The 23,654-nt window shown below is 45.6% G+C and overlaps 1 protein-coding gene across 2 annotated transcripts in view; it reads right to left on the minus strand.

Moving 5' to 3' along the window:
* Positions 1 to 886: 886 nt before the first annotated feature.
* The window catches only part of FAM78B (family with sequence similarity 78 member B), a 150,242-nt gene continuing 127,474 nt past the window's right edge, over positions 887 to 23,654 (minus strand). For both annotated transcript variants that reach the window (XM_083156732.1, XM_083156733.1), the window contains exon 2: positions 887 to 2,141. In XM_083156732.1, the coding sequence (XP_083012858.1) occupies positions 1,619 to 2,141 (523 nt within the window). In that variant the 3' untranslated portion in view covers positions 887 to 1,618. The remainder of the gene's footprint in view (positions 2,142 to 23,654) is intronic.

Here is a 23,654-nt window from a genome sequence, read left to right on the forward strand (position 1 = left end):
GTATTGTATAAATACACAATGGGCAGTATTCAATGAGGCTGATTCGCCATGTTTTATGGCGATTTTGTGCTATTTTCATGCTGTATGGCGATTTTTTGACTAAAACGGTGAATCACCTTATTCAATGACCAGATGGCGAATACATTTCAAGGTTTTTATCGCCATGATTCACCGAGTAGCAATTGCTATCTTTTTATGGTGAAGTGGAATGTGAACTTTTAAAATAAAGTGTTTTGTTTTTTTACATTTAGTGTCAAAAAATCTGGAATTTTATTCTGAGGAGGGACATGCTATTTTTATTCATGTGCTGTAAGCACATGAATATATATTTATTTAACCTCCCCCCCACAAATGTTCTGGGGCAGGCAGGGAGACTTCCATCTCCCTGCCTGCCGCCGTCCTCAGGCTCCCTGTGGCATCGCCGCAGGAGTTAAAATTCGCCGGTCATGGGCAGTGAGCCCCTGACTCGTTGAATACTGGAGCCGGCGAGGCTCCGGAACGCGGCGGGCAGTGTCGAATGTGCAGCGAATCCTAAACAGGATTCGCTGCACATCGCCAAAATGCTCATTGAATACTGCCCAATGTATAAAAATAGCATAGAAAACACATTAAATACATTACTAAAACATGCATAAATGTGCCCTCCTTGATTTTTGCTGCTGCTACAAATTAGCTAATGTGACAAAGGTAAGTGAGCATGGTCATAACATCTTGACCTTCAAATGTATGACACTGTATATAATAATAATAATTATTATTATTATTATAATATTTCATGTGCCAAAGGCAGCTTTTCGTGGAGAACATGTTTAGCTCAGCTGTCACACAACAGTCAAAACAATGTAATGAGCATGTTGAATATGTTTAATGATGACATATTGCAGTCTTAATATTATTTTTCTTTTTTATTTAAATTTTAAGCAAAAAATGCTTTTCTGATTGTTAAGAAATCAAAACACAAATTTGCTCTTATGGTTATATTTAAGCTATTTCCAAGATTACTTCAAATGTTCCAAATTGATTTACTAAGAAGTATACATTTGATATATACTTTTACATATCAGAATGTATAACTTATAGAAAGTTTTTAAAATTTGATCGGAATTCAACATAAAATATTTCAGCAATGCAAAGGTTAATGAACGGTGGCATCTTCATTCCAATAATTGCATTTTATGTATTATAAATGAAGCATCTTATTTGAGTATACAAGTTGCATACTTGTTAGCATCATTGATTGTTCTAGAACAGTGATCATCCAACCTTACCCATTTCTCAGTAATCCTCTAGGAATTGCCTTGAACCACAGCTATTCTCTAGAAATGCAAACAGCACCTCGTAAATGGGCGTAACTGACAGAAGAGTCATTAACTGAGCATCTGTTTTACTTCTGTTTGGCCACAGGCACTATGAAACAATTATGGCAAATGCCATTTGTTTGAGTTAATTCAAATAAATATACTGTAAAAAAATTTGTACACCTTCAAAAAATGCACATATTAAATAACAACTGCTTAGAATTTCAATAGTCTTGTTAACCCCATGCGTTGTCTTTGAAACTAAAAGTAGCTTGATAGTCTTTTGCGTTCATTCACTCATTCTTCATACATCACAAGTGCTACTTAGGAGGAATAACTATTGCAGGTTGTCCCCTTTTGGGCCTCCACATTAGCACCTGTGCATCATTAGCATTAGGTTTCACCAGTGCATTGGGTGGGATTGGCTCCATGCGACTTAAAATCCTTGGTTGCTCCTGTTGAGTCCTACCCACCAATCTGGCCCGCTTACCCAACATTTGAGATGGATCCACCTCAATATCTACCCTCATCCTCCATTTAATTGTTTGGAGAATTATCTTCTCCTTGGTGTTCGCATTCATAGCTACCAGCCATGTTGTAAAACTTTGGTCTCTTTTGATTCTCGTGAGCAAAGGTACGTTGCTTTCACTGACAGGCACTGCCCACGTCACACTGGGGTAAAAGTTGTCATTCATGCTGACGGAGAACCTGGAGATTTTGCTAGTAGGACCCATCAGAGTCACAGTTTCAGTGGTATTCCCATACCAAGGGTAGCTTACACCGTCTGAATCGCTGATGGCTTTTACACGTCCTTCCCTCAAATCAGGAAGCTCCCAGCTTGACCTAGGCAAAAATGAAAAACAAATAATCAGGTGAAACAAACATTATGTACACTAAATCACATTCCAATAAACCTATCACTCCACAATCATAATCATCAAATCTATCCATAAGAGCCAACTGTGTAGGTTCAATACACACTAGACATAAGAGCAATGATCCACATTTCTTTATTTGACAGATGATATCCGATTTCTTGTATAAACATTACACAAATATTGTTTCTATCTGAACGATAAAGAAAATTGTGCAGAAATTCACTTAATGAACCCCACAATTCATTTGTTGCATGGTATCGGCTTATCAGGACCAACAAATGGCATGTACAGTAGCATTGCTGATGTCAAGAACCGTTCTGATGGGTTTGTGAATGACCTTCGGCCTTGGGTGCTGTGTACACACTGTGCAGTGATCAGAGCATCCAGCCAATAATTGGTTGAGCAGCATGATTATTTCACAGTGTGTACCAAGCTTTATTTTCTGTGTTCGCTTTTGATGCCTATTTTCTCTTGATATTAGAGTGTTAGTAGCATGGAACTGCCACCAGCTTAATTATTCGACTGCTTAGATTTCTCCTATTACCCTGGGTGTAATTCAGTTGTGGTTGGCTATTTTCACAAAGGGTTCTGTCACCGACCCCTTCCCCCCCCCCCCTCTCCCAAAAGGCAACAGTCTGTCAGTAACTGACAGTGTGCTGCCTTCCTGTTTCTGACATCGAAGGACCTGTTCACTAATGTGCAGATTGGGTCCTGCTCAAGCGGCAAAGTACTTAACTCAACAACGATGCAGCTAAATGACCCCCCCTGATAGCTCAGGGGGAGCATTTCATCTACTGTCCTCTTTAACCATTGTGTATTTGTCCCAGGATGGCTTAGTCTAAAACACAAAATAAAAAAGGTGAGCCTTGAAGCAAGCTCTCCATATTGATATCTTGAAATTTATCTGCAAAGCTTCTCTGCAGGTTTAAACTGATTTTAAGAGGCCCTCATATTAATTACAAAGTCCAGTGTATTTTGCAGTGCTGCTTTAAATTTATTTAAATTTATTTATTAGAGTGCAATCCTTCTAAGAAGAGGTAGTTTGAAAAAGCTGTTGGTTTGTAAATAAAGGTCTGATTCAGCTTCAATTTGCAAATCTGCAAAAATCACAGATCACCTTATACTGCAGTCGTATTGTGAAAAATGACATTCAAACTTAGCAGCACTGCCCATTATCAAGAAGCAGTGATGGCAAATAAGGTATTCGTATGCATAACAAGGGGCATAGAGGCAAGGGAAGACAGTGTAATTTTGGCACTTTCTAAACAGCCCTGGAAGCAGCCCTAATGGGCATGGCCATGAGTCATTCAGGGGCGATCACATGCAACTAGGGGAGTGGCTACATGACAATAGAGAGGTGGCCACATTATGCCACACCCCATAGTGCCCCTAACACATTATGCCACACACCATAATGCCCATTACACATTATTGCATACACCATAATGCCCATTACACATTATTGCACACTGTCATGCCCCTTACACATTATGCCACACACCATCATGCCCCTTACACATTATGCTACACAGCATAATACCCATTACATATTATGCCACACAATGTAATGCCCATTACACATAATGTCCCTTATACATAATGACACCGCCAGTGTCCCCTTATGCATAATACCCCCACCAGTACCCCTTAAACATACCAGTACCCTTTATAAATAATGTGAATGTACTCACTGGTCTGATAACTGAGATCTTGGGGCACGGTACTATGAAATATCTGGGGCCCCTCTCAATATGCAAATGTTATATGATATGTGTTTTTGCTGGTGACTGTGAAAAAGAGACCTGTGGGAGAGACCAAGGACAGAGAGAGTAAGAGAGAGACCAGGGGCAGAGAAAGAGAGAGAGAGAGAAACAGACAGACCAGTGAAAGGGAGAGAGAGAGACCAGTGAAAGGGAGAGACAAGCCAGGAAAGAGATGGAAGGAGATAAACTAGGGAAAGAGAGAGGGATAGAGAGAGAGGAAGAGACAGACCAGAGAAAAAAAGAGAGAGACAGGCCAGGCAAAGAGAGAGTCAAGAGAGAGAGAGAGAGACAGGCCAAGGAGAGAGAGGCCAAGGAAAGAGAGAGAGACCAGGGCAAGATAGAGACCAGGCAAAGAGAGAGCGAGAGACCAGGCAAAGAGAGAGCGAGAGACCAGGCAAAGAGAGAGAGAGAACAGCAAAGCGAGAGAGAGAGACCAGGCAAAGATAGAGATAGACACACACTGGCCAGGCAAAGAGAGAGAAGCTGTGCAAAGAGAGAGAGAGAGACAGGCCATACAAAGAGAGAGAGAGAGAGAGAAAGAGAGAGAGAGATGGGCTGGGCAATAACAGAAAGAGAGAGAGACATGCCAGGCAAAGAGAGAGAGAGAGAGACAAGCCAGGCAAAGAGAGATAGACCAGGCAAAGAGAGAGAGAGAGTATTACTGAGAGAGGAAAGGGGAGGGGGGATGTTGAGAGTTTTGTCTGCACTGGTCAGTGGTTATGCACCACTGTTGTTGGATTTGATGGGGGTTTAGTCTATAAAGTCCGTGGGAGACTGGTGAGAGATCCTATTGTGGATACATTGGTCCTAGACACATAATAGATTTGTTGTGTCTGTTTATTGGACCACCAGTGGTGCCTCCTGAGTATGAACAGTATTATGAAACACTAATTCCAAGGGAGGAGGAGAAAAGAAAGATATACTCTGGGTGGGGGCACTCTTATCTCACAGACTGAAAGTTGGCTATTATTGCATCTGTTTAAAACATAATATTTATTGTGAACATTATTAAAAATGAATTAACAACCGTACTGATTATTCCTAGTCTCTCTCAGTGCTGTGCAAAAATATATGATAGTAAATATCTGTCAGGCTTAGACTGCCTGAGAGCTGTGGAAAGAAAATGTGATTTTCATATGGACCTGGTGTGATCCTCATACATCCCAAAGTTTCTACCAATGTGTGAATAATGGTTATGGGAATTTAGATCATCCGTCACATATAAAAATATAACAAAGAGGGTAATGCTTTCCGTGACAGGTATGACCAGTGTATATGCAGGTATCTAGGTTGTCCTGCACTTCCGGCGATTTAAGGCAAAAAAAATCCAACAGAAAAAAGCTTACAGTAGGATTATCGCTAACTGGGCTATAAGCACAGTAGTGATAGGGGTAGGGGTCCGCTGGACTCATCCAGCGGTTACCTTATCACCGGAGATCTTTAGTGCTGGGAACCGCTAACAGCCGCCGTGCTGTTTGTGTACTGGTCTGTCCCTGTCTGTCAGCTGTGCGCCAGTCACGTGTGTGCACCACGTGATCGGCAGGCCCCGATGTACGTTTCGCTGGGCGCTTCTTCACGGGAGGTGTCCCGTGACCTCCCGTGAACAAGCGCCCAGCAAAACGTACGTCGGGACCTACCGATCAAGTGGTGCACACACGTGACTGGCGCACAGCTAACAGATGGGGACAGACCAGTACAAAGAGAGAGACCAGGCAAAGAGAGAGACACAGGCCTGGCAAAGAGAGAGAGACAGACCGTTCAAAGAGAGAGAGACACACAGGCCTGGCAAAGAGAGAGAGACAGACCGTGAAAAGAGAGAGAGCCTGTGTAAAGAGAGAGAGAGACAGGCAATGAGAGAGACAGGCCAGACAAAGAGAAAGAGACAGGCCGGGCAAAAAGTGATAGAGAGACAGGCCGGGCAAAGGGAGAGAGAGAGAGGGGGCAAAGCAGGGGCGGATTGGGGACCAAAAGTGGCCCTGGAAAATCTCAGGAAGCGGCCTCATGTGGGCGGCACCAAAACAAAATGGGCGGGGCCAGCATAGCAGTAGGCGGGGTTACTACATCAGTATAGCTGCCAAACTTGAAGCTGAAAGATGCATGCTTTTCCACCTAGGCTTCATGGGGAAGGGGCATGGCAACATAACAGTACCAATAACACCGTAATGCCCATTACACATTATGACACACACGGTAATGCCACACGGTACTGCCTATTTCACATTATGACACACATTTTGATGCGCTTACACATTATGCCACACACCGTAATTCCCCTTACACAATATGTTGCACACTTTAATGCCCATATGACATTATGCTATGCGTAATGCCCCAAGTACTCCTGCTTATACACACAATGCCCAGAGAAGTGCCTTTTGCAGTATGCCTTCAGTATTGCTCACTGTGTAATCCAGTCCTGTTGCGTCCTGAGCCCAGCAGAGGCACTGAATTGATTTTCAAATAGGGCACCAGCTTTTGAGCCATTCAGAGCTCTCGGTCTGACAGCCAATCAATAACTGCAGCTGCTGGAGCACATGATGTAACCACAGTGCAAATAAGCAAGGCACTACTGGCACACACCTAGTCTACTCTAAACACCTCACAATATTGTTTTTAGGCCAAAAGGTTGCACCGAAGTAGCTGGATGACTATGATAAGCGACACAAGTGGGCGGCACAAACACTGGACTGATACAGCACACTTACCTTCACCCCTGGACTGATACGGCACACTTAGCATCACCCCTGGACTGATACGGCACACAGCATCACCCCTGGACTGATACGGCACACTTAGCATCACCCCTGGACTGAAACGGCACACTTAGCATAACCCCTGGACTGATACGGCACACAGCATCACCCCTGGACTAATACGGCACACGGCAGACTTAGCAGCGCCCCATGAATTATACAGCACACTTGGCTTACCCCTGGACTGATATGGCACACTTGGCAGCACCCCATGAATTATACGTCAGATTTGGCTCACCCCTGGAATTATACAACACACATGCAGGCACCCCTGGACTGATACGACACACTTAGCAGCACCCCATGAATTATACAACCGACTTGGCAGCAACCCATGAATTATATGACACACTTTGCTCACCCCAGGAATTATGTGTCACACATGCGAGCACCCCTGATCTGATAGAGCACACTTGGAATTATACGGCACAGATGGACTGGACTGGACTAATACAGCACACTTAGCATCACCCCTGGACTGATACGGCACACAGCATCACTCCTGGACTGATACGGCACACAGCATCACCCCTGGACTAATACGGCACACAGCATCACCCCTGGACTGATACAGCACACTTGGCAGCAGTAGCATCCCAGGAATTATTTGGCAGACTTGGCTTACCCTAGGATTTATACAGCACAGATGGTGGCACCCCTGACCTGATACAGCACACATGGAATTATACGGCACAGATGGCGAAATCCCTGGACTGATACAGCACACATGGAATTATACGGCACACATGGTGACACTCCTGCATTAAAAAGAAAAAAAAAAAAACTTTTTTTTTTTTATTTTAATAAAAAAATGGCAGCACCTCTGGATTGATATGGCAGATTTAGCAGCACCCCATGAATTATACAGCAGACTTGGTTCACCCCTGGAATTATAAGGAACACCTGAACTGATACGACACACATAGCATCATCCCTGGACTGATACGGCACACTTAGCACCACCCCTGGACTGATATCGCACACTTAGCATCACCCCTGGACTAATACAGCACACTTGGCAGCACCGTATGAATTATACGGCAGACTTGCCTTATCCCAGGAATAATACGGCACAGATGGTGGCACCCCTGGACTAATACAGCACACTTGGCAGCACGCATGGTATTATACGGCACAGATGGCGGAACCCGTGAACTGATACAGCACACATGGAATTATACGGCACACATGGTGACACTCCTGCAGTAAAAAGAAAAAAATGGTTTTATTGTTTTAATGAAAAATGGCAGCACCCCTAGATTGAAACGGCAGACTTAGCAGCACCCCATGAATTATACAGCACACTTGGCTTACCCCTGGACTGATATGGCACACTTGGCAGCACCCCATGAATTATACGTCAGACTTTGCTCACCCCAGGAATTATGCGTCACACATGCGAGCACCCCTGATCTGATAGAGCACACTTGGAATTATACGGCACAGATGGCGGCACCCCTGGACTGATAAGGCACACATAGCGGCAGACATGGAATTATACAGCACACATGCGGGCAACCCTGGACTGATACGGGACACATGGGGGCATCCATGGAATTATACGGCACACATGCAGGCACCCGATGACTAATACGGGACACATGGGGGCACCCATGGAATTATACGTCACACATGTGGGCACCCCTGGACTGATACAGGACACTGGGCAGCACAGCTGGACTGATATGGGACACTTAACACCCCTTGCAGGTAAAAAAAAAACACCTTTTTTATTTACTTTTAAAAAATGGGGACACTGGGGACACTGGGCGGCACCCCTGGACTGATATGGGACACTGGGTAGCACAGCTGGACTGATATGGTAAACTGGGCAGCACAGCTGGACTGATATGGGACACTGGGCAGGACAGCTGGACTGATACCGGGCAGCCCTGCAGTAAAAATATATATATTTTTTAGTTTGTTCCCCATTACAGTTACTTTGTCCCCCATAGTTTTATCCTCCTTGCAGACAGCCACGGACACATCCGTGTTGTCTGACTTTCATATGCCGAATGAAGAATGGCGCTGGTGCCGGGACTTATATAGAGATCTGGATCTAGCGAGAATCCTGACTCCGGGTGATGACGTTTTGCCCATGTGCCCGTATCCGAGGCAGGCGGTAAACTCCGAACGCCACTTGGATCCCCGGCATTCGTGCGGGCTCGGATCTGGGCAATCCGAGCCCGCACATACGTAACGCCCACACCAGTTGCCAAAAGTCTTAGCACTGATTATACATGCACCACACCAGTTGCTGACAGTAGGAGTGCTGCTTATACCTAATGCCCACACCAGTTGCTGACAGTAGTAGTGCTACCTATACGTAATGCCGACAGTAGTAGCGCTGCCTATATGTTATGCCCACACCAGTTGCTGACAGTAGTAGCGCTGCCTATATGTTATGCCCACACCAGTTGCCGATAGAAGTAGTGATGCATAACACCCACACCAGTTGCCGACAGTAGTAGTGCTGCCTATACAGATGGAGCGGGTCTCTTCTTTGCAGGGGATGGCGACGCCAGCCGCCATCCCCCGCCACCCGCCATTGTCGGCGGTCACCCGGGGTCCTCACCGCCTCCCCGCACTAACCCTGTCTGTCTCCCTGAAGCGGAGACGGACAGGGTTCCCATCGCCCAGCCGCCCGGAAACTGAGACGCGCGTGCGCGTGAGACGCACGCGCGTCTCAGTCAGATGGACGCTGGGCTGCTGGCGGATCGCCAGCGGTGACGTTCTGGCGATTCGCCAGCAAGAGGGAGCCCGGCTCCATCTGTATGTAGTGCCCACACCAGTTGCCGACAGTAGTAGTGCTGCCTATATGTTATGCCCACAACAGTTGATGACAGTAGTAGCGCTGCCTATACGTAAGGCCCACACCAGTTGCCGACAGTACTACGCTACTTTTACAGATGGAGCCAGCCTCATTGTTGCTGCTGGCGCGCCAGATGCTCCAAGAATGCAGGTGGCCCACCAGCATACATGGACACGCCAGCGTCTCGGACACTCGGAGACGCACAATCCTCAGCGCACCGCGGCGATTGGCACGCTGGGGACAGGTACAATGAGAATGGCTTCTTCTGGACACAATGCCCACACCATTATGACAGTACACTCTCTCACAAACTTTTTTTTACCTTGCTATCTGTGTGGCAGCCAGGCAGCTCACCCTCTCCTTTCATCAGCCCTGCTGGTGTCCTCCCGTGTAGCTCCGCCCCCTCGTCCGTGTAGCCCCGCCCACTCGCGCCCCGCGTAGCTCCGCCCCCTATCCAGTCTTTGCTGACTTTGACACTGATGTAGGTGAGGGGGGTTGGAACTTGGGAGCTGGGAATTAGCTCTCAGCTCAGCCTCTGCTGTCTGCTCTGCTTGATGCTGCTGCCTGTACTGTGACAGACAGCGGCAGCCACAGAGTGCAGCAGCAGCAGGGGGAAAGGCAAGGGGGTCCTGTGTGTCACGGGGGGGGGGGGGGCTCCTTTGATACTTGCCCAATCCCCCTGTGGCATCCCCGCTGTCTTCCCAGCAGCAGCTCCACTACCTGATGAGCTGCTGCTGGTGTTCGTTCTGGTTGGCCTCCTCCTGCTCACGCTGTGCATATGCGTGAAGCAGGAAGAAAGGCATGACGTCACCTGCAGTACAGCTTTCGGCCTCAGGGGCGGCCGGCCTCCCGGGAAACCTCCCGGTGACTTTAATGGCCAATCCGCCCCTGGGGCAAAGAGAGAGTCAAGCCAGGCAAAGAGAGAGAGAGTACTTTACAGGATATCGGCAAGATATTTTGAGAGAGCGCACCAGCAACACCAATTTAAAATATAAATTTTATTTACATCAACTGCAAATTAGTGATCACAAATATAAAAATTACATAAAAAGTAATAATACATTAATATGATACCATAGGGACAATGCTATAATTGTATAGATTGAATTTCTGGTGCATAGATAGAGCAGAAGTTGCACCCCATATATCAATTGTCCACTAATAGTGACCAATGTTGGTGTCCAGGTCTCCAATCTCTCTTAGTCACACACTGATGATTATTGGATAGTGTGTATTGAACCCACCAATTATGGCAATAATTGTATTGGTAATTCAGTATTTCACCAAAGGCAATTTAACTGTCTAATACAGCTTAAAGTCTTAGACTCTAAGCTGTATTAGACAGTTAAATTGCCTTTGGTGAAATACTGAATTACCAATACAATTATTGCCATAATTGGTGGGTTCAATACACACTATCCAATAATCATCAGTGTGTGACTAAGAGAGATTGGAGACCTGGACACCAACATTGGTCACTATTAGTGGACAATTGATATATGGGGTGCAACTTCTGCTCTATCTATGCACCAGAAATTCAATCTATACAATTATAGCATTGTCCCTATGGTATCATATTAATGTATTATTACTTTTTAAGTAATTTTTATATTTGTGATCACTAATTTGCAGTTGCTGTAAATAAAATTAATATTTTAAATTGGTGTTGCTGGTGCACTCTCTCAAAATATCTTGCCGATATCCTGTAAAGTAGTTTATTTTCTGGGGCTGACAGAGGTCCCCAATTGAGAGCAGCAAGCAACCCCTTTTTTTGAACTATATAATTGCTTATACCATTGATTAGTGTTGTGCGCCCGATTTTTTGGTTCTCCTGCTGCCCCCCCCTCCTTCTGCACCTGGGAGCCGTGTGTCTAAATATATCATACGGATACCAGGAAGGCGAACGGGGTGGTTTGACAGGAATACCAAATCTCTATTGTAAAGAGAGAGAGAGACAGGCCAAGGAAAGAGAGAGAGAGACAGGCCAAGGAAAGATAGAGAGACCAGGCAAAGAGAGAGAGACCAGGCAAAGAGAGAGTGGCCAGGCAAAGAGAGAGAGACAGGCAAAGAGACAGAGAGGCCAGGTAAAGAGAGAGATAGGCTGGGCGAAGAGAGAGACCAGGGGCAGAGAGAGAGAGAGAAAGAGACAGACCCGGGAAAGGGAGAGAGAGAGAGACCAGTGAAAGGGGGATACAGGTCAGGGAAAAAGAGAGAGGGAGACGGACCAGGGAGAAGGAGAAGGATAGAGAAAGAGAGGAAGAGACAGATCAGAGAAAAAGAGAGAGACATACACTTTTTCACTATCAAGGAGCGAATCCTGAGGGCTGCAAGATCAGCTGGAGAAGCAAATACCTTGGGAGGCCTACAGATTTTTCCAGACCTCTCCGCTGTGATACTTGCCAAAAGAAGAACGTTAGTCCCGATAACAGCAGCCCTGCGAGCCAACGACATTCCCTACCGTTGGGGTTTCCCTGTGAAGCTTTTGATTACCCACGAAGACTCTACGCACACCGTCTAATCCCTTGAAGCAGGAACTGCACTCCTTTCAGAATGGGACATCACGGTAAAACACCCACCCTCATCTAAACAAGCTCCCGCTCCAAGAACGGAATGGGTGGACACTTGAGAGACTACTCCGCTGCCCTCCTCGTGCCATATGACCCATAAGTCCCGTTCCTGGACATCTTCTCTCCGTATCCCGGAGTTCGACCCAGTGGCTTAGTATCACAACCGTTAGTTCCTTAGTCTTACTGTTTGTTTAAACATTCCATGCTCTTTGCCTTGCTTTTAAGATAAACTGTCTTATGTTAGCTGGGATGTTTGATAGATATGTTGATAGTCTATATTATTCTTCAAGTATCGCACAGGTTTTGCAAATATTTGTTTTAGTTAGTGATTCCTGTGAGGTCTACATGGGCGGTGGCGCTAGGCCACCTTCAAGCCCCCACCTTCTCCTATACTACTGCACTTGTTCCCCCTTCCTCCTACCTGCAGTAGTCATGTCGGTCCGATATAATGGACCGTTTTGGTTTGTTCTTTTCCCTCTCCCTGTCAACCTTTCTTTCTCTCTCCCTATAAGTCAACCCCCCCCCCCCCCACTAGACTCTGTCTTGTACCCCATAGTATATGCACCTTATATACCAGGTTAACACGCCACTATCTGTGGACCATTACACTCATCATCCTATCCGTGTGGCTCTATGGCGACTAAGATTTTATCTTTGAATGTTAAGGGACTGAACTCCCCCAACAAACGTAAACTTGCCCTCACCTTTTTCCATACACAGAGGGGAGACGTGATCGCCCTACAGGAGACTCACTTCAATTCTGTAAACCCCCCTATCTTTAGAGACAATAGATACCCTCTAGGTTTTTTCGCCAATGCTCAGTCTAAGCGTAATGGTGTTGCCATCCTTTTCAGCAATAAAGTGACTTTTACCCAACACTCTCTCACTGCAGATAAGAACGGGCGCTATTTGATTCTGACTGGATTGCGAGATGATAAACTTGTTACCCTAGTCTCAGTGTATGCCCCTAACTCCAACCAGATTCCCTTTTTGCGTAAATTACTTATTTTAATTCGCAAAGTTGCCAAAGGGTCACTGCTGATAATGGGAGATTTCAACTTAGTATTAAACCCATATCTCGATAAATCCCCCAAATCTTCCACATCTCGACCCCCTCCCACTTCTGGCCCTTCCTTGGCATTCGAAATATGTTGACAGAATTTGACTTATACGACATCTGGAGAACACACAATCCATCGGGCCGAGAATACACCTTCTTTTCAAACGTTCACAACTCATATTCTAGAATTGACATGCTCTTATGTGACAAATGGATGCTACAACATTCCAAGGACATAGACATCCTCCCTATCACCTGGTCCGTCCATGCCCCGATCCTGTGGAAATGGTCGTTAAACACCTTCCACATGCCGCCTAGACCCTGGCGATTAGCTCCCCATCTTCTAACCGACCCGCTGCCCAATAAAATTATTTCCGACAGCATCTCCTCGTACTTTACCAACAACACCCCACAAGACACATCTACATTCACACACTGGTGTGCCTTTAAGGCGGTTACCAGGGGTGCCGCTATTCAGGCCGGGGCTGCTCTCAAGAAACAAAACATCCAAAGACAAACCGACTTAGAAAACAAAATCAAAGACTTAGACTGTAGAAACCAATCTTCCCCTTCAGCTGCCCTAAGGAAAGAACTTTCCGAAACCCGCAGTCAATTGCAGAAAATGCTCTTGGCCCGAACTCAAATAGCCTTGAACAGACTCCGTACAAAATTCTACTTATCAGGGAATAAGTCTGGGAAAATGTTAGCACGCAAACTGAGAATGCAACATGCTAAAAATAGAATTAAGCTCATACATTCCCCCTCAAAGGAGAAACTTCTGAACCCAAAGGATATTTCTAACCAGTTTGCTAACTACTACTCACAACTGTATAACCTATTCCTAGACCCTGACACCCCCCAACGCCACCATCTCCTCCTTTTTAGATGAGGTAAACTTGCCTTCCCTGACCAATGATCAATTAGAGGTCCTTAATGCCCCTTGGTCCCAATCTGAAGTGGACGCCGCTGTCAGATCTCTACTCAGAGGTAAAGCCCCGGGTCCCGATGGATTCATCAATAACTTTTACACTACTTACCGTGAAATCCTCACGCCCTACTTGACCAATCTTTTCAACACCATCACCTCTTTGGGATCTTTCCCTAAAGAAATGCTAGAAGCACAAATAATAACCATACCCAAACCGGGGAAGGACCCAGCTCACTGCCAGAATTACCGTCCGATAGCCCTGTTAAACGGCGACACTAAATTGTTTGCAAAACTCATAGCCATCAGAATTAAAAACTATCTCCCCATGCTAGTGCACCCGGACCAGACAGGGTTTGTACCGGGGAGACAATCCTCAGACAACACCCGCCGAGTGTTCAACTTGATTGACTCACTTACGGATGATCAGGGCCTTCTGCTGCTGTCATTAGATGCGGAGAAGGCCTTTGATCGCTTAAACTGGGAATACATGCAGGCCGCCCTCTTAAAATTTGGATTTCGGAATCAGATTATGTCATCTATTTTAGCATTATATAGTACCCCCACGGCCCGGGTGTTCAGTAATGGTTTTCTTTCAGACCAGTTTCCCATATCCAATGGAACGAGACAGGGTTGCCCCCTCTCACCGTTGATATTTGTACTATCTATCGAACCCCTCGCCTCCAGAATACGGGCCGACCCTGATTTGCCTGGACTCCGATCTGGCCCTTCTTCACACAAACTGAGCCTCTTTGCAGATGATATTTTACTTTTTGTCTCTGACCCCCTGCGTACTTTACCCCACCTTCACAACATTCTTGACAGTTTCAGCAAAGCCTCATACTACAGATTAAACACCACAAAAACAGACGCCCTACCCATTAATTTAGCGGACTCCGACCCAATCCTATCTTCTAAATTCCCATATAATTGGCAGAAAATATCTATACGCTACCTAGGCATAAACATCCCATCAGATACTAGAAAAGTCTTTGAAGTTAACTTACCTCCCTCCTTAGCTCACTGGTTACCCTCACTAAATCCTGGCTTGCGTTTGACATATCTTGGATGGGACGCATGGCTGCCTTTAAAATGTCTCTCCTACCCAAACTCATGTATCTCTTCCGCACGATCCCCTACACTATCCCCAAGAAAGAGCTTGCCGCATGCAACTCAATTATGCTTAAATACATTTGGTCTCAGGTCCCCCCAAACTAGCCCATTCTAGAATTACTCTCCCTAGAGCCAAAGGTGGAATGACCCTCCCAGACCTGACACTATACCATGAAGCTTGTAAACTAGCCCAGCTTAAATCTCTCTTCGAACCGCAATCAGAATCTCAGTGGGTGGACCTTGAGAAATTGCATGCCCCGACTTCAATAGAAGATCTACTTAGATTGCCCAAACAACGCCGCCCTGATCTCTCCTCGCTTCTCCCAACTACTAAGGCCTCCATCTCAGCCTGGGACTCCCTGAACTCTAGACTCCCACATCCCATATCTCAACTCCCTCTCATTTCATTAAGATCAATTTCAAAACTAATACCCAATCTAGCTAGATGGATTACTTTAGGTATAACTAAGTTGGGAGATATTTTGAAAGGCCAGTCCGTTCTCCCCTTCTCTACTCTCCAGCAGAGATTCTCTCTTCCTAAATCCGAACTACTGCACTACTTTCAAATCTGCCATTGGTGGAATACTGCCCCTACTCTCATTAACACACCAGGTAACTTTGACTCGCGTATCTACTCCCGCTTTAACCTACCAAACACCAAAGGGGATGTTACATTTTGGTACAAATTATTACAAGACATTCCGGATTCCCCTAAATCAAATGCTCAGACTAAGTGGGAAGCTGACCTGGGTATAGCCATGTCAGATGCTCAATGGAGCAAAATCTTTCTCTCTTCCTATACCATGTCAAAGTGTATAAACCAGGGGTCCTCAAACTTTTTAAATCGGGGGCCAGTTCACTGTCCCTCAGACTGTTGGAGGGCCGGAATTTAATATAAATGGGCCCATAGAGAACTGTCTGTGCCTCTCTACTCCTCCTACAATCATGTCACTGACCCATCACATGCACCCCTGTATTAAATAATACATCACTCAAATCCTGATATATCTGTGCTGCTGGGAAACCAGTACACATGGAGGCTGCAGGAAATGATCAGAGATCAGACCAATAATGATCCTTTGCCAGGAGCCCTGCTCTCCACAGAGCTGCCATTACAGGTTCTGCACCCCAAATTCAAATTACGCCATAAAGCAGTGCAACCCGATTTACATCTAACCGCACATAGTCCCCATATTCACATTCCATCATGCATGTGTCCTTTATTGTTAAGCCACACAGTAGTGCCAGGAGGAGTGGGCAGCTGGTGGCTGGTCAATGTGGGAGAAGGGGGAGAGGGCAGCGCTGCAGCTGGTGGCTGGTCAATGAGGGAGAAGGGGGAGAGGGAGCGCTGCTGCTGGTCTGTGAGGATGGAGGGGGAGCGGGCAGCGCTGCCGCTGGTGGCTGGTCAATGAGGGAGAAGGGTGAGCGGGCAGCGCTGCCGCTGGTGGCTGGTCAATGTGGGAGAAGGGGGAGAGGGCAGCGCTGCTGCTGGTCTGTGAGGACTGAGGGGGAGCGGGCAGCGCTGCTGGACAGTCAGGAGGGGGACAAGGGGGGTCAAGCACCCCCAACATACCCCCAACCAGTCACGGCCTCCTCTCACCCGAAAGATTATATGCGCTGCTCCCTCCCTGCTGGCTTCTCATCCGGCTCCTCTCCTCTTAGCCACAGCGTGTGACGTGATGACGTCACACGCATAGGAGAAGCTTAAGCAGGGAGATGGGTCGGACCAGCAGACACTGCTGCTTCCACCTGATGTCCCAGGCCACGCCCCCGCCCGTCCATTCGCCAGCCAGCCTGCCTGCCCATCTTTCCTCCCGGCAAGTGAGACTCTCACTTGCCGGGGTCTCACTTGCCGGGAGGTGAGAGTGATTGCCGCGGCAGCGCTTGGGCAGTGGCGGGCCGCATAAAAGTCCTCAGCGGGCCGCATCTGGCCCGCGGGCCGTAGTTTGAGGACCCCTGGTATAAACCATACCGAGATGCACATTAAGCTGATACACAGATTATACTTAACCCCAGCTGGACTAAACTCCTTCTGGCCCTCATGTTCTAAATTTTGCTGGAGACAGTGTGGTAACATAGGCCATATATACCACATATTCTGGTCCTGCCCCCTTCTTACCGTGTTTTGGAAGGATGTATTTGACTTAGCAAATCAGGTCCTAGATACAGCAATAATGCCCGCTCCTCTAATAGCTTTATTCAATATCTTTCCTGACATGGTTGCACCCAATAAACGCTATGTTCTAGGCCACATATTTATTGCGGCTCGCGCAGCCCTGGCCCAGTGTTGGAAACAACCCACTCCTCCCCCACTTTCAAAAGTGATTCAGAAACTCAATTTCAACTACACCATGGAAACGCAATATCCCTCTGACCCCAGCTCTACACCTTCTTTCATAGCTCGCTGGTCGCCATGGCATGTATATACCACCGTTGGAGTGGGTACATCGCACGCTCCCAAATCACCCCAAAGCGACCCCCTTCAATTTAGCCTTAACGAGACGCAGGACGCCTCTACAAACTCTCCATGATCCCTTATTCCCTTTACTAGGATCTACTTGTGCTTATTGCAATAGTGTCATTTGCTTAACTACTCCGTTAAATTTGTTTAGACCCGATAGATTTAACCTACATTATTATTATGGTTGTTATTTTACCTGTTGTACCTGTTTAGGTTTACTAAATTCTCAATATGTGCTGTTGACGATAACTACTGTCTATGTATGTACAGAGTCTATGTACCCCCCCCCCCCAAGCACCCCCCTGTATCCCCCCCCCCCTTTTTCTGTATTGTGTAACCCTCCACCTAAAATTTAAATATTTCTCAATAAAATATTGATGTTAAAAAAAAGAAAAAGAGAGAGACAGGCAAGGCAAAGAGAGAGAGAGACAGGCCAAGGAAAAAGAGAGACAGGCCAAGGAGAATGAGAGAGAGAGCCAGGCCAAGGCAAGAAAGAGAGAGAGATAAAGATCAGGGAAAGAAAGAGCGAGAGACCAGGGAAAGAGAGAGAGAGACCAGGGAAAGAAGAGAGAGAGAGAGGCAGGCCAGGGGGAGAGAGAGAGAGACCAGAGAGAGAGACAGGCCAGGCAGAGAGAGAGAGAGAGAGAGAGAGATAGGTCAGAGAGAGAAGGCCACTGAGATCGGGGAAGGGAGGGAGGAAGAAGGAGAGAGAGGCCAGGCGGTTTTTGTGTCTTATGGGCCGGCCGACCTGAAATTTGCCCGGTTTCCCGCCAGGGCCAATCCTCCCATTTCTAAATCATTGGTAAAGCCTCATCTGGAATATAGTGTACATTTCTGATAACAACTCCATAGAAAAGGCATATCGGAGCTTGAAAAGGTTTAGAGAAGAGCCACAAAATAATTAATGGTTTAGAGTCATTGGGAGAAATTTACTAAGCTGGAATGGCTACGAATGCCCATATCGTAGCCATTCAATGTTATATACAACCATATATTCATATTTTACTAAGGCCTGTATAAAGGTGTTCTAATGCTTTTACAAACAGTACAGTATATTCAAAACAAAGAATATGGGTTCAGCGACTAATAACCTGTACTGAAACAAAGAAATGTATAAAACATATATATTTATTTTAAAAAATCTGCACAGTAGCACAGTGCATAATTTAATGATACAAACAGTGTGACAAATACATAGAAAAAATAATGAATAATAAAATTATAAAAATAGCCTTTAAGAAATTTTAAAAAGGGTATTCCTTTAAAAAATAGGTGTAAAAGAGTAACTTATCTAATGGAGGAGTCAGCAGGCAGTCCCAACATGTTTCGTCTCTTGGACACTGACGCCCTAGAGAAATAAGGGCATACCTGTACATCATCCGTATTATATTTCATCCCTGCTATATAATCCATAGAGGGATATTAGCCGTGTCAGGACATAAGTGGCGCCGTATATCCTTTTTTTGAGTACAGTACATTTGGATTTTGTTTTACAAATGAATACACCATAGAAAGAATATGAATGGATTTCAGCATTCATTTAAATGGTGTCCGTTAATTTTCCAGACATATTGGACTGACGCCTGCACAGATCAGTCAGATAATAAGCTCTCTGTGTAAAAACTAGAAACAAATAAATAAATAATAATAGATTTAAAAAAACTGGTGACAATTACCAGCCCAGGGCTCTGACAATTACCAGCCCAGGGCTCATTGAGCCTGGTCCTGGTTGCAGAAACACAAGGGGGAAAAAGTTTCTTTGACCAGCACCCGGCTTGTGGCCCAGTCCTGGTTCCCAAAATATGGGGGACAAAATGAATAGGGGTCCACCGTATTTCGAAAACCAGGACCGGGCTCAAACAGCCTACAGGCTAATTTTGCAGCTGGAAACACTTTTTATACATGCTCCTCCGGCCAAAGCATTAACCCAATAAAGGGGGGCCCTCCCACCAGGACACCCCTGGCCTGGGCTGAAGCCCAGAGCTGTCCCCTGGCTGATGGAATGAAGTGTAAAATTAAGAACATGAACTATTGGGTTATGTTATGGAACTACAAGTCCCAGCAAGCCTCCCCCACATGCAGGGACTTGGAGAACCCCAACCCCCCTGCTTACTATGGCATTACAGAGGCTACATATGGTTTGACAGATGTAGTCTGGATTTGGGTAGAAAATAAATAATTCTAGACAGAAGAGGTGGAATTTTGGTTCTTTTGCCCAGGCATGACAATGGGCTTTTTTCATCTCATGGGCAACTGTTAGACGCTCACCTAAAATATTGGGAAGCTCCAAGACCTTAAAAAACTGGACACTGTGAGTGGGATACGGTTATTGGGTCTACAGCAACTAGGTCGACAAGCATTGGGTCGACACCACTAGGTCCACAGGCAGCAAGGTCGACATGGGTCAAGGTTGACATGGGTTTAGGTCAACAGGTCATTAGGTCGACACAAGCTTTAGGTCGAACTGGGCAAGGTCGACAGTCAAAATGTCGACATGGGTTTTTTACTGGTTTTTTTAGCCGACATGTGCCGACAGGCTGTATTAAAGGCCCTACCATCCACTAGGGCATGGTGGGACAATAAAATAGTGTGCCCTAAGCATCCCGTTGCGATGCAAGGGGATGCGGGGCACTTCAAACAGGTTAAAAAACAGTGAAAACCCCCATGTCGACCTTTTTACTGTCGACCTTGCCCATGTCGACCCAATGTTTGAGTCGACCTAATGACCTGTCAACCTACACCCATGTCGAAATAGACCCATGTTGACCTTGCTGCTTGTCGACCTAGAGGTGTCGACCCAATGCTTGTCGCTCTAGTTGCTGTAGACCGAATTATTCCAACCCCTGTGAGTATGGTCCCATTCTTTTAAATAACCAGAAACACTATACCCGTTCAACATCTGTGGAAATTATACAGCTGAAAGACAGTGCATACCTGAAACCATTTTTAATATATTTAACATTTTAAATTTGTTGTCCTTTTTCTTGTTTATTCAATCATTTGCTTTTTTTTACACACCTTGAATGAATTGCAGATTGTTTCTGTAGGTAGTTAAATGTATGATTTAAATGTATCAGAAATGTATCCTACAAATTTGAGCTAGTGAATAACTTTGGGGTTTATTCTAGTTCATTCTTTCTGACAAAATCCTTCTTAGATGGACAAAACCATGTGCACTGCAGGGGGGCAGATGTAACATGTGCAGAGAGAATTAGATTTGGGTGAGTTATTTTGTTTCTGTGCAGGGAAAATACTGACTGCTTTATTTTTACACTGCAATATAGATCTCACTTTGAAGTAAAACCCCACCCAAATCTAATTCTCTCTGCACAAGTTACATCTGCCCCACCCGCAGTGCACATGGTTTTGTCCATCTAAGAAGGATTTTGTCAGAAAGAATGGACTAGAATAACCCCCTTTGTTACAAATGTTTCAGTGAAACAGAATAAATAATACCTTTTTATACCGTCTATTAATCTGCAGTGCAGCGCTTCGTTTTTCCTTTAAATCTGTTGTCTCCACTCTTGCCTTATTCAAACAACTTTACTTTATACTGCAAACACCCCATTTTGTGTCATTTCTTCTAGCGTTAACCTATTCTACCCAGGGTAATGCTATGCAGTGGCCCAAGATGGCTGCCTCACCTGGTACCTTGTTATTGTGGAAAACACAACTGGTATTATTATCCAAAATGCCTGCACCAATCCTGCATTTTGCTTACTCTCAAGGTTTTTGCTTATGTCTATGTGACTTAATTGCTGTATTACCCAAAACCTATTTATTATGTACATTGTTTTTATGTCTGTAAAGCACCTTGAGTCCTGTTGGAGAATCTATATAAATAAAAATTACTTACATCCCCATCGTCAGAAACCTCATTTTCAACATTCTCATTAGCACCAGCTACACCTGCCCCTCGCCCTGGTGTACTTCTACAGTGACAACCTCAATCTCAATGTCAGCATTTTGACTGGTGCTGCTCCTTACAACACTTGCAGAGGATGTGCAATTGGTGGAAGGAGCCTTCTCTTCCCATACAGTATTGGTAGGGCCAGGCCTGTACATCGTAACCTGGCCTACCTGGCCCTCAGGCACACTCGGACTCTCCTTGGGGATTTGTAATATTTCTGAACACGCAGTTGGTTCCTGTCCTTTAACAAGCTTTTTTTTTTTTTTTGAGAGAGGAGGGCTTCCATTTTAATGTGAGCCGAACCACTAGTCATAAGCATAGGCCAAGGCCTTAGCTTTTCCTTGCCACTTTGAGGTGTGAATGGCATATTGACAATGTTACGTTTCTACGTTTCTAATAATGTTATTTATCTTTTTTTGTTCATTATTTTAAAATGTTGCTTTTTTCATGCTCTACGACATTGGGCATCGGCCTTAGTAGACAAAGTTGATGATCTTGCATCGTCAATGTGTTGACTGGTGGCAGCAGCTTCAGCACTAGTACTAGGAAGTGGATCCTGATCTTTTAATTGTTTGTACTCAACTTCTATTAATACAATCTTAACCCTAGACTGATACAACAGACCTAGCAGCACCCAAGACTTATACAGCAGACTTAGCAGCACCCCTGGACTTATACAGCAGACTTAGCAACACCCCTGGACTGATACGGCAGATTTAGCAGAACCCTTGGACTTTAACAGCAAACAGGGCATCCCTGGACTGATACAGCAGACAGAGCACCTTTTTTTGTGAGGGCCCAAATGAACCAATCATTTCAGCCACAGTTGTGGCAGACCCTGGTGCTGAAATGATTGGTTTGTTGAGCTGTGCATCTCCTGTTAATACAACATAAGGGTGGGTGGGAGGAACCAAGGACAATTCCATCTTGCACCTATTTTCTTTGCATTATGTGCTCTTTGGAGTATTTATTGGCACAGTTTTTAAAACTGCCATATGTCTGCCACTGCAGTGCCACGTGTTGTGCCACCCACATGTTTTGCTTAGCTTAGTCATCCAACTAGCTTGGTGCAACCTTTTTGCTTAAAAGCAATATTGTGAGGCGTGATGTGTTTAGAATAGACAGGAAATGAGTGGAAATTAATGTAATTGAGGTTGATAATACTGTAGGAACAATAAAATAAAAATTCTGTGATTTAGCTGTTTTTAGGATTTAAAAAAAAAAAACAGATCCAAAGCCGAAACCCAAAAGGGTGTTTTGGTAAAACCATCCAGATCCAAAACGCAAAACCTGAAAAGTGTTCGGTGCACACATCTACTTGGCAGACCCCATATGTCCAGTGGCGGCACCAGAATCAGTAACAACTGGTGCGACCAAATAACCAAGTGACCTGCCAAAGGCATGCCGGTGCCTGAAAAGGGGAAGTGGCTGCCTGAAAGGCCACAATTACATCACTTTGCAGATATGGCTTAACAGGGGAGTAACCTCACAGAATCTGCATCACTGCCAGCTCCTACTCTGGAATGGGAGCTGGGTGTTGCAGGTTAACACTACAATGCCCAGTTCTCATCACTGTGGAGGTGTTTGGTATCTGGTATCACCCCTTGGAAGGATGACATGAGTACAGCTCACACTGCAAGCACCCCCTTGGTGAGACCACCGCATCATCAGTATTTATGGCATACTTGCTGACTTTCAGTGAGGCAGAGGGGCAGGGCATCTCCTGAAACAAAAAGGGGCGGGGCGGGGCCGGAGCCACAGGAGGAGCAATTTGTTGGTGGCTGGCGAGAGTGATTGCATCATTTTAGCAGTGCCCTCCTCCATGTAATGCCAGTATTTCAGGCATTGCGGGGGCGCTACAATGACACGATTCACGTCATTTGACCCATGGACCCCCGGCCAAGGGGTGGTTCGCTGGAGACTGATGGCTCTGCTGGGGGGATGGGGCGGGGGAGGGGAGACTGGAATGGTACTCGATTTTCCAGACCCTCAGGCAACCCTGAATTATGGACTACAGCACAAGCAGTAGATTATTGGCCACCTGTTTCCCTCCACAGTTTACCAGTCATGCTCACTGGCTGCATAGTGATTATTATACTACTATATGAGGGAGT

Source organism: Crinia signifera, chromosome 8 (genome assembly GCF_055691185.1).
Source record: "Crinia signifera chromosome 8, ASM5569118v1, whole genome shotgun sequence".
Classification (NCBI taxonomy): Eukaryota; Metazoa; Chordata; class Amphibia; order Anura; family Myobatrachidae; genus Crinia; species Crinia signifera.